Source organism: Myotis brandtii, unplaced genomic scaffold (genome assembly GCF_000412655.1).
Source record: "Myotis brandtii unplaced genomic scaffold, ASM41265v1 scaffold363, whole genome shotgun sequence".
Taxonomy (NCBI): domain Eukaryota; kingdom Metazoa; phylum Chordata; class Mammalia; order Chiroptera; family Vespertilionidae; genus Myotis; species Myotis brandtii.
The window spans coordinates 3,765,311-3,778,386 of record NW_005363938.1 but is presented as its reverse complement, the minus strand read 5'-3'; the positions used below and the strand labels follow the sequence as shown (position 1 = coordinate 3,778,386).

Genomic DNA, 13,076 nt, shown 5'->3' with positions numbered 1-13,076 from the left:
TGGTCGCCCCATGCAGCCTGCTGCTCAGTCGTTTGGTCGCCCCTCACTAACCCCCCCCTGCTGGCCTGGTTGCCCCACACAGCCTTTACTGTCGTCTGGTTGTTTCGGTTGTGACAGTCGCTTAGGCTTTTATATAGATAGATAATTCACAACAAATGTATGTACTCTGGTGGGGTGAGGCAGTTAACAGAGCACTACAGTGCTAGTCATGATAGCTTCATTTCGTTGTAGAAGTTGTATAATATGTGAATGCCACTTGCCAATATACACTGAAGTTGACAGTAAATAAAATATAACTCCCCCCTCCCCCCAAAAGCAAATGCCCTGACTTGCTTATATCATTTTACTAAAGAGCAGGCCAGATCCTCTTCCTTTCCTCACTTTGGATGCCAATATGGAAGCATCTTATCAAACTGCTTTATACCCTTTAGCGGTTACAAGTTGAGACATCTCATTAATTAATTAATAATAAATATTTTTTTTCAGAAACATGGTAAAGTACTTGAAGCAAACCTCACGTATAGCTATTGGACCACTGAGACTTTCTACTTTGACAGTCTCCCAATCTCTTCCAGTTCTGAGTACCTTACAGTTGTATTGCTCTTTTGCTTTGGAGAACACAGTTTCTAACAGACTTTCTACAGAGGTGTGTATGTCTTCACCAGGATATTCTTTCAATCATCAATAGGCACTAGTGTAGAGCAAAGACTATTTTTCAATTTTTAAAATAGCATTTGTGGGTTTTGTTTGGACAAGCTAGCAAATACAGAAATCTGAAATGCCATTTTCAGGCAGATCTTCATTTGAGAAGTGTGTAAGGCAGATCAAAGAACCTAAGATACATAATCTCAAGGATGCTAATTGCTTAATTTTTTTCTTCCTTTTTCTTTTTGGACAAGATGTTGGTGTACATAAACATAGCTCCCTTGGGCAGATTATATAAATTTTAGATTTGACTAAAATGAAGACATTCCCTCCTTTTCCCAGATAGGTTAAAGTTTAGTCAAAGATAAGCTCTTCCCAAAGGAATTATAATCTTTGAAAATGTGTTTATGAAGAAATAGTTTTATATGTTTCTGTAATTTAGCCTCTGCTTTACAGTAAATATGCTGTTTATTTTTTATAAAAATTGTGTACTTTATTGATAAATGTATTGATAAATTGGATTTACATTCTGAAAAACAATTTTTTGGGGGGGTAAAACAAAGTTTTCTCTTAGAGTGTCTTTTCCTCCTGTGATTAGAAGATACAGTGAAGAAAGGGGAGAGTTTAATGTATATAAACCTGAAGTAGAGCTGAGGTAGCTGTCCTATGGGGGTGTAACTAAACTCAGTCTACAAACATGTAAGGAGCCTATTTCCATTAAGGAGTTTTGGTTTTTCCCTGGCAGGACTGTCTTATTCCACTCTTCAGTGAAGCTTTGCGTTCATGTAAACAACATGATGTGAGGCCGTGGATGCAGGCATTAAGATATACCATGTACCAGAGTCAGTTGTTGGAGAAAATAAAAGGTAACTAGGTTTATTTAAGAAATAGATTTATTGAGATATAATTTACACATTATAAGTGTATAGTTCTTTGACTTTTAACACATCCTCACCTTTGTAAACACCAATAAAATAAAAATATAGAACATTTATCTACTCCAAAAGGTTTCCTTATGTCTTTTCCAGTTATCTCTCCCATCTGCCCATCCCAGGCAACCACTGATTTGCTTTCTATCACTATAGACTAGTCCTGTCTTTACTAAAGTTTTATATAAATGGAATCATAAAATATGCTCTCTTGTGTCTGACTTGCTTGCTTAGTATTTTATTTTTAAGGGTCACGCATAGTACAAGTATCAGTGTGGTCCTTCCTGTTGTTGAGTAGAATCCATTGTATGGATATACCACAATTTGTTTATCTGTTGACCCTTTAATGGATGTTTGAGTTCTAAAAATTGGGCTACTATGTACCAAACTGCTGTGAATTTCATGTACAAGTCTTTGGTTGGACATGTATTTGTATTTTTCTTGTAAATGTCGAGGAGTAGGGCTGTTGGGTCATATGGTTTAACTTTCAAAATAGTTTGGCAGATTCTTATAAACTGGTTGTACATATTGCATTCCTCTGGCATTGCATTGTTGGGGTTGTCAGTCTTTAATTTTAGTCCCTGGAGTGTGTATATAGTAGTATCTTGTGGTATTTACATTTTCCTGATGATTAGTGATGTTGAGTATCTTTTTATTTGCATAGTGGCCATTGTATATCTTATATTCTGTAAAGCGTTTAGATCTGGTCAATTTCTAATAGTCATAAGACTTGTTTATATGTTTGGGGTATAGATTCTTTATCAGATATAATACGCTGTAAATGTTAAATTTAAACACTCCAAAGGAATAGGTAGAAAAATGTGTCATTTCTAAGAAAGAATGTCTATCATGTTAAAAGGATGACAGTAATTTACTTTTACTGCTCTAAAATGGAAAACTTGCCAGAAATCTGTTGAATTTTAGTTGGAAATGTGGCAGCTGGGATTACTGAGTAAATTTGAATGTTAAGTTTCAACTATGCTAATGCTGGGGTATGCACTTGCATTGCAGGGTGATTATTGGTAAGTGTGACTCATACCCTTAATGTCATAGAGACCTGGGTTTGGATCTTTAGCCCAGCATTTGTAAATTGGGGGACCTTAGGGCAAGTCATTCAACTTCTGAGTCACTTTCTTTTTTGGTGATGGTGATTGCCCCACTGATGTGATTCTTTGTAAGGATTTATAGGAGATGAGACAAGGTATATAAAAGCACTTGCACAGAGCATGGCATATAATAGGACTCTAAATATCTCCTTTTCTGTCCTTTTCTTATTGACCATGTTTTAAAATTGGAAAGAAAAAGTCAGTAATGCAATGGTTGTATTAATGAAAGATGCTTAGGCGACCTAATTTGCCTAAGGGAGAAAGGGGAGAGATGAAGCTGGATGAGGTTGAGATTGCTATGGAATGCAGAGCATCAGTGCCTTAAATGCCACATTCAGGAGTTTTGGCTTTGTCAAAAGGGCAGTGGGAGGCCATCAAAGGGAAGGGAAGTGTTCAGACTTCCTCTGTGTAAGATTGCTTCAGTTGCAGGTTGGAGAATGGATTAGAAGAAGGTAAGACTGGGGGCAAAGGTACCAGTTTGGCTGAAGTTGTTGCCAAAGGTAACCAAAGGTAGTGGCATTAGGGACAGAAAAAAGCAGATGTGATAGGAGGATTGAAAGTAAAGTCTAAGCCGAAACCGGTCTGGCTCAGTGGATAGAGCGTCAGCCTGCGGACTGAAAGGTCCCGGGTTCGATTCCGGTCAAGGGCATGTACCTGGGTTGCGGGCACATCCCCAGTAGATGTGCAGGAGGCAGCTGATCAATGTTTCTCTCTCATCGAACTTTCTAACTCTCTATCTCTCTCCCTTCCTCTCTGCAAAAAATGAATAAAATATATTTTTTAAAAAATAAAAAAATAAAAGAAAGTAAAGTCTAAGATGACTGCTGGGACCCGCTCAAGTAGTCAGGTTGATCATGTGCCTTTCCTTGAGAAAGGGAAACAGAAGTAAGTCAAAGGTTTGAAGATGGAAAATGGATTTCACTTGACTTAAGTTAACATGCCTTTGAAAAACCTGATTGTAGCTGCTGGTAAGCTGGTGGAACTGAGATGTCTGGTGTGGCTAGGAATAAAGATTCAAGAGTCATCACCATTGGTATGGTAATTGAAACCACAGGAGCAGGTACTATTGTTCAGGGAGAGTTTGTAGACTGAAGGGGAGAATGCCTTAGGACCGACCTGAAGAACACCAACTTGAATGGATGGGTAATGGAGGAGATGGATTCTTCAGGAAGGTAGGAATAAACCAGGAGAGAATGGCAGGGGGTACTTATACAGGAAGGAGGAATGGTCTGGCCTTACCCTCATTCCCCACCCTTTGGCCTAGGTTCTTTACTTAAAAATTTCAGAAATTAAAAGACTGAATTTCTTATAGTGAATGGTTTTTACTTTTGTCTACTTTGTTATATATGTTAATTTCAACAAGTGTTTATTGTTTGTTGTATGCCAAGCACTATGCTGACTGCTAGAGATTTAAAGAAGGTGAAAAAAAATGAGTTTTTATTATTTATGAAGGCAAGAGTTGGGGAAGAATTTTTTGGTTGTGTTTCTGTGAAATCTGGGACTAGACCAATCAGGGACTAATAAAATGTTTTCTTCTCTCCAGAACAAACAATTCCAATTAGAAGCCATCTCATGGAATTAGGTCTAACAGCAGCAAAATTTGCTAGAAAACGGGGCAATGTGTCACTTGCAACAAGACTGCTGGCACAGTGTAGTGAAGTTCATCTGGGAAAGACCACCACTGCACAGGATTTAGTCCAGCATTTTAAAAAACTGTCAACTCAAGGTCAAGTGGATGAAAAATGGGGGCCTGAACTTGACATTGAAAAGACCAAATTACTACATACAGCAGGTTAGTAAAAATGAATTATGGTAAATACAGAACTATGACAGTGGTATCAAACACAACTACTATGTATAGTGTTAGATAGTAGCAGAAATGTTGATTTTTTTCCCCCCAGCTGTTGCAGAACATTTGAGTCCTAAATAAGAATTTATGTGTATTGACTTATCTCTATAATTTAGTACTTTTAAAAGAAGTAATTTTGTTACTGGTTATTAAAATAAGACCTGCTTTAAGAGATTATTAGTTATCACTGAATTTACATGTTTTTAAAAGTTCATTTACCCCAATGTCCATTGTTGGCTTTGAAGGCTTCTAAGGGTTTGTTTTTTGGTTTTCTATAGGCCAGTCAACACACGCAATGGAAATGTTGAGTTCCTGTGCCATATCTTTTTGCAAGTCTGCCAAAGCTGAATATGCAGTTGCCAAGTCAATTCTGACACTGGCTAAATGGATCCAGGCAGAATGGAAAGAAATTTCAGGGCAGCTAAAACAGGTTTACAGAGCTCAGCAACAGCAGAACTTCACAGGTCTTTCTACTTTGTCTAAAAACATACTCACTCTAATAGAACTGTCATCAGTTAATACAGTGGATGAAGAGTATCCTCGGATTGAGAGTGAATCTACAGGTAGGATTTCTTTCTCTTACTAGCTTTAAAATATTAATTTTAAAAGTTATTGTGCCCCCTGTTTTAAAGTTTACAGTGTTAGTGGCCCAGCCTGTGTGGCTCGGTGGTTGAGGGTTGACCTATGAACCAAGAGGTTACCAGTTTGATTCCCGATCAGGGCACATGCTCGGTTTGTGGGCTAGATCCCCAGTAGTAGGTATGCAGGAGGTAGCCGATGCATTTTTCTGTCTCTATCTTCCTCCCTCTCTCTCTAAAATCAATAAAGTTTACAATGTTACGCTGACAGTAATTGGCCACAAAAAGTGTCTCTGGAAATTTAATATATTATATTACCTGGAAGTAACTAAAACACATTTCTTTAATATCTAATGCCACTATGGAAGTCATTGAACTCTGCCCCCCCCAAGCCATACTTCCCACCTTCCCAATTCACAGTGCTTTTATGGACTTAAATGTTTTTGCTGGCAATCAGATTCTGCCCCAGATAACTAAAAATTTTTGTCACACAAGAAGAAGTAAAAAAAGATATAAAATAGTAGTTTGTGGTCCCCTTGACTGGTGGAGCACAGAAATTACAGAAAGATTCAAGTTTTACATCCTGACACTAGTGTTAGTAACAGAAAGGTACAAGACAGATAGGATAGTTAATTCATTCAACATTTGAGTGGTACCATTGTCCAGTTTTTATAGATTCGGAGGTAATTAACCTCTTTGCTGAACATGAGAATGTACTTTCATTTTGTTGCTGTAAAGCCTAGGATCTTAACACATTGCGTACCGCATAGAAATCTCTAAGACATACGCCAGGGACCGCACGTTTTTGGGCAAACTGCACGTTATTTAAATCGTCATAATGCACTTTAGGTGTTGTTTTTCAATAATTATAACATTTTATTTATAAAAACAATTAAACAATTAAAGTTCCTAGTACTTTTTTAACGTATGGTACTGCGTAAAACATTTTCCTCTATGAAGAGGGACCAAACAAAATTTACATAAGTATCTAGATTCGCTTCTTTTTCCATGGGCGTGAAAAACGAGAACACTCGTGAGGGGTCCTTAACAGATGGCGCGCGAAACACGAGAAAACTCCTGAGCAGTACGAAATGTGTTAATTACTTAACATTAGTATTACATTTAAATGTGTGTTTTATAGGGTCTTGATATTCATAAGGGATATTTCTTTATAAATCTTCATATTGGCAAATGACACTAGAGCAGACGATATTTTTACTTTTAAACTGGGAATAAAGGTATTCACCTCACTTACATTCTTGAAATAGTGTTGAGAATTTGGGGAAGTTGAGGAATGTAAAGAAGTTACATGAAGGTTCTAGAGAGATGGAACTATTCGAGTTAACTGTTGCAGACACTTCATACTTCATTTAAAGTGGATAATGACAGCTAACATTCTGCTAAAAGTGTTGTTTGTATAATGAATTTTTTTATTTATAAAAATAAACGTAATTTTACTTACAGAAAAAGATATTCACCTCATGAATCTCTGAATGAGATTGTATACTCATCACTTTTATATTCATTTGCCAAAATGTTTAAGCTGAATCTAATCATAAGAAAATAGCCATTCAAATCCAGAATGCAAGACATTCTACAACATATCTGACACCTGAACTGTTTAAGGTGTTCAAGTTCAGCATCATGAAAGACATGAACGTTTTTTACAGGGTTATAATTTTGGTGGGATTTTTAAAATAATGTATTTTTATTGATTCCAAAGAGAGGAAGGGAGAGGAGATAGAAACATCAATCATGAGAAAGAATCATTGATCAGCTGCCTCCTACTTGCCTGCTACTGGGGATCGAGCCTGTAATCTGCAACCTGCAACCCAGGCATGTGCCCTGACTGGGAATTGAACCGTGACCTCCTAGTTCATAAGTCATTGCTCAACCACTGAGCCATACCATCCAGGCTACAGGGTTATAATTTAAGCTTACTTGCGAAGCTGAGTGATTCATCTCAACATATTAGCCTTTTAAAAAAAATACAAATAAATGCTTTATCAAATTATGTACTACAGTATTGTGGAACTTACTGGTTTTAGTGTTAAGAAAAAAAAAAAGAGAATCTATGAATGTAACATTGCTGATTGCTTTCATTATTTTTTTTCCTTCATGGCAGTACATATTGGAGTTGGAGAACCTGACTTCATTTTGGGACAGTTGTATCACCTATCTTCAGTACAGGCACCTGAAGTAGCCAAATCTTGGGCAGCCTTGGCTAGTTGGGCTTATAGGTGGGGCAGAAAGGTGGTTGACAATGCCAGGTATGTATGTTGAAATGTGTAATTTATTTAATGCATTGCAAAATAGAGGTTTAAAATGTCTGCTGACATGGTGAAGTTTTAGTAGCTGAAATACCGATTACTTGTTTATTTTTATAGTCAGGGAGAAGGTGTTCGTCTGCTGCCTAGAGAAAAATCTGAAGTTCAAAATCTGCTTCCAGACACTATAACTGAAGAAGAAAAAGAGAGAATATATGCTATTCTTGGTCAGGCTGTGTGTCGGCCAGCAGGGATTCAGGCAAGGAAACATGATACAGTGTTTGGGGGAAATAGTGTCAAGGTCACTGTTCTAATTCATTCGTTTTGAGGTTGATTACATATAGTTGATTCAGTGTTGTTTTGTTTCAAATAAATCTTTGGTGTTTAAGATGAAAGTGAATTAATAGCTTTCTGATTTCATGAGAAATCAAGTCAATTTCTTAGGGTCCTGTTTAAAAAGGGTGAAATTCATTTTATGTAAAGTAGATTACTCTTGAAATGCAGTTCTGATCAGAAATTAGGGTCTTAACATAGGCTTGGCAGCTTTTAAAATATGCTGGTGCCTGAGCCCCACCCCAGATATTCTGGATGGAGTGTGTGTATGCACATGTGTGCATGTGTAATAAGCTTACTAGGTGATTTTAATATATAGCCAGAGTTGAAAACCAGTGGACTAGATTATCTGTAGGATCTACCTCTCTCCCCTCTCAAAAGTTATGTTATGACTATTAAGTATTTAGTTGCAGACTTTAAAAGTCTGGATTTTACTGATTCTGTTCTTACTCTAGACCAGTGGTGGGGAATGTCCGGCTTGCATGCCACATAAGGCCCGCGAAATCATTTGGTCTCGCCCTGCCAAGGCATTGGGGATGAGTTAATTAAATGTTTGACCAAATATAGCAGGCTGATTTTTAAGTTGATAATTTTGTATGACCCGAGAATGATGTTATAAATATTCAAATGGCCATTGGCAGAAAAAAGATTCCCCACTCCTGCCTAGACTTTAGCATATATCATTGTCTGCCAATGCATGTGTTATGTGCGTGCACAGTACTGTACAGGGAGTAAGGTCTGTTGTGACTTTATTCTGTGTACCTTCAGCCTTTTGAACAGATTGTTTTCTTTTCTGCAGGCAGAATATTATATTGTAACTTAGAACATTTAAAGTCTAAAAATCAGTCTTTAATCTTTGAGAGATGCTTATATCTTCTTAGCTACATTAATATACCATAAGGAGAAGCATATTGACATATAGCCTATATAATGCTAAATATGGAGTAGTTTGGTCTTTCATAATGAGAAAAATATTTTCAATTTAACAGGAAAATCAGGTACCTTTCTCCCTTTTCAATTTGTATTATAAATAGCATTTTATGCCCAATTTTTATTTAGGATGAAGATATAACACTTCAGATAACAGAAAGTGAAGATAATGAGGAAGATGACATGGTTGATGTTATCTGGCGTCAGTTAATATCAAGCTGCCCATGGCTGTCAGAACTTGATGAAAATGCAACAGAAGGAGTTATTAAAGTGTGGAGGAAAGTTGTGGATAGAATCTTCAGCCTATACAAATTGTCTTGCAGTGCATATTTTACTTTCCTTAAACTCAATGCTGGTCAGGTAGGTCATACAGTCTTCTCTTTTAGCAAAATTTTTTTCCTAATAGACAAAAACAGTATTCTGAATTACTTATTTCTTCCTTTTGTCTTTTGCCCTAGATTCCTTTAGATGAAGATGATCCAAGGCTACATTTAAGTCACAGAGTAGAGCAGAGCACTGATGATGTGATCGTGATGGCCACCTTGCGATTGCTCAGGCTGCTTGTGAAGCATGCCGGCGAACTTAGGCAATATCTGGAACATGGCTTGGAGACAACACCTACTGCTCCATGGAGAGGTGATGGTCTAAAAAATGTCTCAGCAAAAATTATTTCTGGATAGGATAGCTAAGGCAATAAAAAAGTAGAAGTTCCTTTTTTATATCTATTATTTACAGTGTTACTGAATGGATACATTAGTTCTTATGACACCCTGAGCTGCTGTTAGACCACTTCCCTCTTACTTTTCAGCAGAATGGAAAGCTGAGAGGCAGAAGCTTTTTATATACAAAATGAATTTTGGAGAGAGTGGTTAAAATTAAGTTCCAAAATTTTTTTTTTTTTTTATATTTTATTGATTTTTCACAGGGAGGAAGGGAGAGAGATAGAGAGAGTTAGAAACATCGATGAGAGAGAAACATCGATCGGCTGCCTCCTGCACATCTCCCACTGGGGATGTGCCCGCAACCCAGGTACATGCCCTTGACCGGAATCGAACCCGGGACCTTTCAGTCCGCAGGCCGACGCTCTATCCACTGAGCCAAACCGGTTTCGGCAAGTTCCAAAAAATTTTATATGCTCTGTGGAATCTAAAGAACAAGGTAAATGAATAAAATAGAAATAGGCACATAGATACAGAGAGCAGACCAGTGGTTGCCAGAGGGAAGTGGTGTCGGGGGCCTGGGTGTAAAAGATAAAGGGATTTAGAAGTACAAATTGGTAGTTACAAAATAGTCTCGGGGATGTATAGTCAATATCAATAATATTGCAGTAACTATGTATGGTGCCAGGTGGGTTCTGGAAATACTGGAGGGAATACTTTGTAGAGTATATGATTATCTAAACCACTGTGCTGTATACCTGAAACTAATACAAAACAATATTGAAAGTAGTAAACTATAATTGAAAAAATAATGTCATATACCCTTTATAAAAATTATCTCTGCCTTCTTTTACAGTCATTCACAGAAAATATATTTCTTAGAACAATTTTGAATTGCTCTAGATTTTGATTATAGCTCTGTACCCTAACCACACTGGGAAAGCAAGAGTTATTGTGTATAGCCCTAGCCGGTCTGCTCAGTGATTAGAGCACCAGCCTGAGGACTCAAGGGTTTGATTCTGGTCAAGGGCATGTCCCTTGGTTGCAGGCTTGATACCTGGTGCTAGTCAAGGCACGTGTGGGAGGCAACCATTGATGTTTCTCAGTCTCTCCCCCTCCCTTCCACTCTCTAAAAATCAATGGAAAAAAATATTCTTGGGTGAGGATTAAAAAAAAAACCAAAAGAAGTTATGTACAGGTCTTTGTTATCACAAGGAGAAATTGAGGCCATTAGAAGTGATGCTGGCACATTAGGTTCTATTCGTTTGCATCCACTATGTTGACCCTTTTTAATAACTTTAAAATGTTTTTTTCTTCTTATCCTGAAGGAATTATTCCACAGCTTTTCTCACGCTTAAACCACCCTGAAGTGTATGTGCGCCAGAGTATTTGTAACCTTCTCATCCGTGTGGCTCAAGATTCCCCACATCTCATATTGTATCCTGCAATAGTGGGTACCATATCGCTTAGTAGCGAGTCACAGGCTTCAGGTATGGAATATTAAAATGCTAATTTGAGTATAAATTATTTTGCAAATAATGTTTATTAGGTAAATTTTTTTGAGCTTTATATTCCAGAGTTGATGGAGTTTGCAAAATAATAATTGCCATTTATTGAGAGAATAACTGCTTTGTGCTGGCCCCTAGGACATATGCTTTACACATTATCTTCAGTCTCACAGTAACCCACTGAGCATGGGAAATTGTTTGCTGAGCTGAGTAACTGGTGGATAAGGATTGAAACCACGTTCTAGACTCTGGCTGGGAGAACACTTTATTTGTTGAGACTTATTTCTTTCTTTCCCCCCATTGATCTTCTGTTAGCTTGAAATATTAATAAATATAAAAGCTCAGTTTGTAAAAAGGCAGAATATCCATGATGTTTCGTCAGTTTAGTGCACAGAATGCCAGTTATTTAAATGAGTGCTCTGGAGTTGTTTTTCCTCACTTGACATATGCCCATGGGAGAAACATCCAAAGTCTACCTTATTCTCCCATTTTGTTATAGGAAATAAGTTTTCCTCTTCAATTCCAACCCTACTTGGTAATATTCAAGGAGAAGAATTGCTGGTTTCTGAATGTGAGGGAGGAAGCCCTCCTGCTTCTCAAGAGAGCAATAAAGATGAACCCAAAAGTGGATTAAATGAAGACCAAGCCATGATGCAGGATTGCTACAGCAAAATTGTAGATAAGCTATCCTCTGCAAATCCAACTATGGTGTTACAGGTACAGAAAACCCATGTTTTAAATCAATTTCTATTATAACCATTCTCCCCCAAAACACAACCTATAAACAAAACCCATTAGAAACTGTCATGGAAATATTTGAGGAACAAAGCTTTTAGAATAATCAAAATTGGTTTTACAAATATACATTGATAAGCAGAATCACTAGTGAAGGTTGTGATTATATCATGAACAAAAGATATTTAACCTGCAGTTTCCAGTGTTTGCAGAGCTGTGCTGTCTACGGACTTGTAGATGAGCATGTTTGCATGTGCTGTGTCTGCAGGTTCAGATGCTTGTGGCTGAGCTGCGCAGGGTCACTGTTCTCTGGGATGAGCTCTGGTTGGGAGTTCTATTACAGCAACACATGTACGTCCTGAGACGAATCCAGCAGCTTGAAGATGAGGTGAAGAGAGTCCAGAACAACAACACCTTACGCAAGTACGTTTTCATACATACACTCCAAAAATGAAGCTGCTTTTTTCTTAAAAATTTTTTTAATTTAAAACAAATTTTAAAATTTAATTTAATTTTTTCCCATCACCATTTATCCCCCCGTATACCCTCTTCCACCACCACCCACCTCCTCCCCTTGTCCATGTCCATGAGTTCTTTTTTTTCTTTTTTCGCTCAATTTCTCCACGTCTCCTCTCTCCCTCCACCCGCCCCCAGAGTTGTCAGCCTGCTCTCTATCTATGAGTCTGTCTCTATTTTGCTTGTTAGTTCAGTTTGCCTTTTTTTTTTAAAGTATACATAACATACAATTTTGCCCTTTTAACCAGTTTTAACTGTACAATTCAGTAGCATTAAGTACATTTATAGTGTTGTACAATCGTCACCACTGCCCATTTCCAGAACTTACTCATCATCGCAAACAGAAGCTCTGTACCCATTAAACAGTACCTCCTCTCCGCCCCCAACCCCTAGTTATGGCTCTTCTACTTTCTGTCTCTGAATTTGACTACTCTGAGTACCTCACATAAGTGGAATCATACAGTGTTTGTCCTTTTGTGTGTCTATGTTATTTCACTTAGCATAATGTTTTGAAGTTTTATTCATGTTGTAGTGTATATCAGAATTTTTTTTCTTTTGATGGCTGAGTCTTTCATTGTATGGATATGACACATTTTGTTTATGTACTCATCTGTCAGTTGACACTTGAGTTGCTCCTCCTACCTTTTGGCTCTTACAAACAATGCTTCTATGAACATTGGTGTACAGATAACTGTTTGAGTCCCTACTTTGAATTATTTTGTATATAATTCAGTGAATTTTCTGGGTCATATGGTAATTCTGTGTTTAACTTTTTGAGGAATTGCCAAATTGTTTTCCACTTTGGCTGCATCATTTTACATTTCTACCAAAAGTGCACATGAATTCCAATTTCTCAGTATCCTGGGCAGTACTTGTTATTTCTTTTTGGTTTTTATTCTTTTTAAAAAAAATAGATATTTAATTGATTTCAGAGAGGGAGGGAGAAGGAGAGAGAGAAACATCAGTGATGGGAGAGAATCATTGATTGGCTGACTCCTGCACAGCACACACTGGGGATGGA

The 13,076-nt window shown here is 37.4% G+C and overlaps 1 protein-coding gene across 6 annotated transcripts in view; it reads left to right on the top strand.

Annotated features, from left to right (window-relative positions):
• The window catches only part of SMG1 (SMG1 phosphatidylinositol 3-kinase-related kinase), a 155,816-nt gene that overhangs the window by 109,968 nt on the left and 32,772 nt on the right, over positions 1 to 13,076 (top strand). For all 6 annotated transcript variants that reach the window (XM_014544419.1, XM_005871998.2, XM_014544423.1 and 3 more), the window contains 11 exons: positions 487 to 646; positions 1,391 to 1,511; positions 4,224 to 4,472; positions 4,808 to 5,092; positions 7,233 to 7,377; positions 7,495 to 7,633; positions 8,767 to 8,997; positions 9,096 to 9,273; positions 10,625 to 10,786; positions 11,304 to 11,521; positions 11,808 to 11,962. In XM_014544419.1, the coding sequence (XP_014399905.1) occupies positions 487 to 646; positions 1,391 to 1,511; positions 4,224 to 4,472; positions 4,808 to 5,092; positions 7,233 to 7,377; positions 7,495 to 7,633; positions 8,767 to 8,997; positions 9,096 to 9,273; positions 10,625 to 10,786; positions 11,304 to 11,521; positions 11,808 to 11,962 (2,043 nt within the window). The remainder of the gene's footprint in view (positions 1 to 486; positions 647 to 1,390; positions 1,512 to 4,223; positions 4,473 to 4,807; positions 5,093 to 7,232; positions 7,378 to 7,494; positions 7,634 to 8,766; positions 8,998 to 9,095; positions 9,274 to 10,624; positions 10,787 to 11,303; positions 11,522 to 11,807; positions 11,963 to 13,076) is intronic.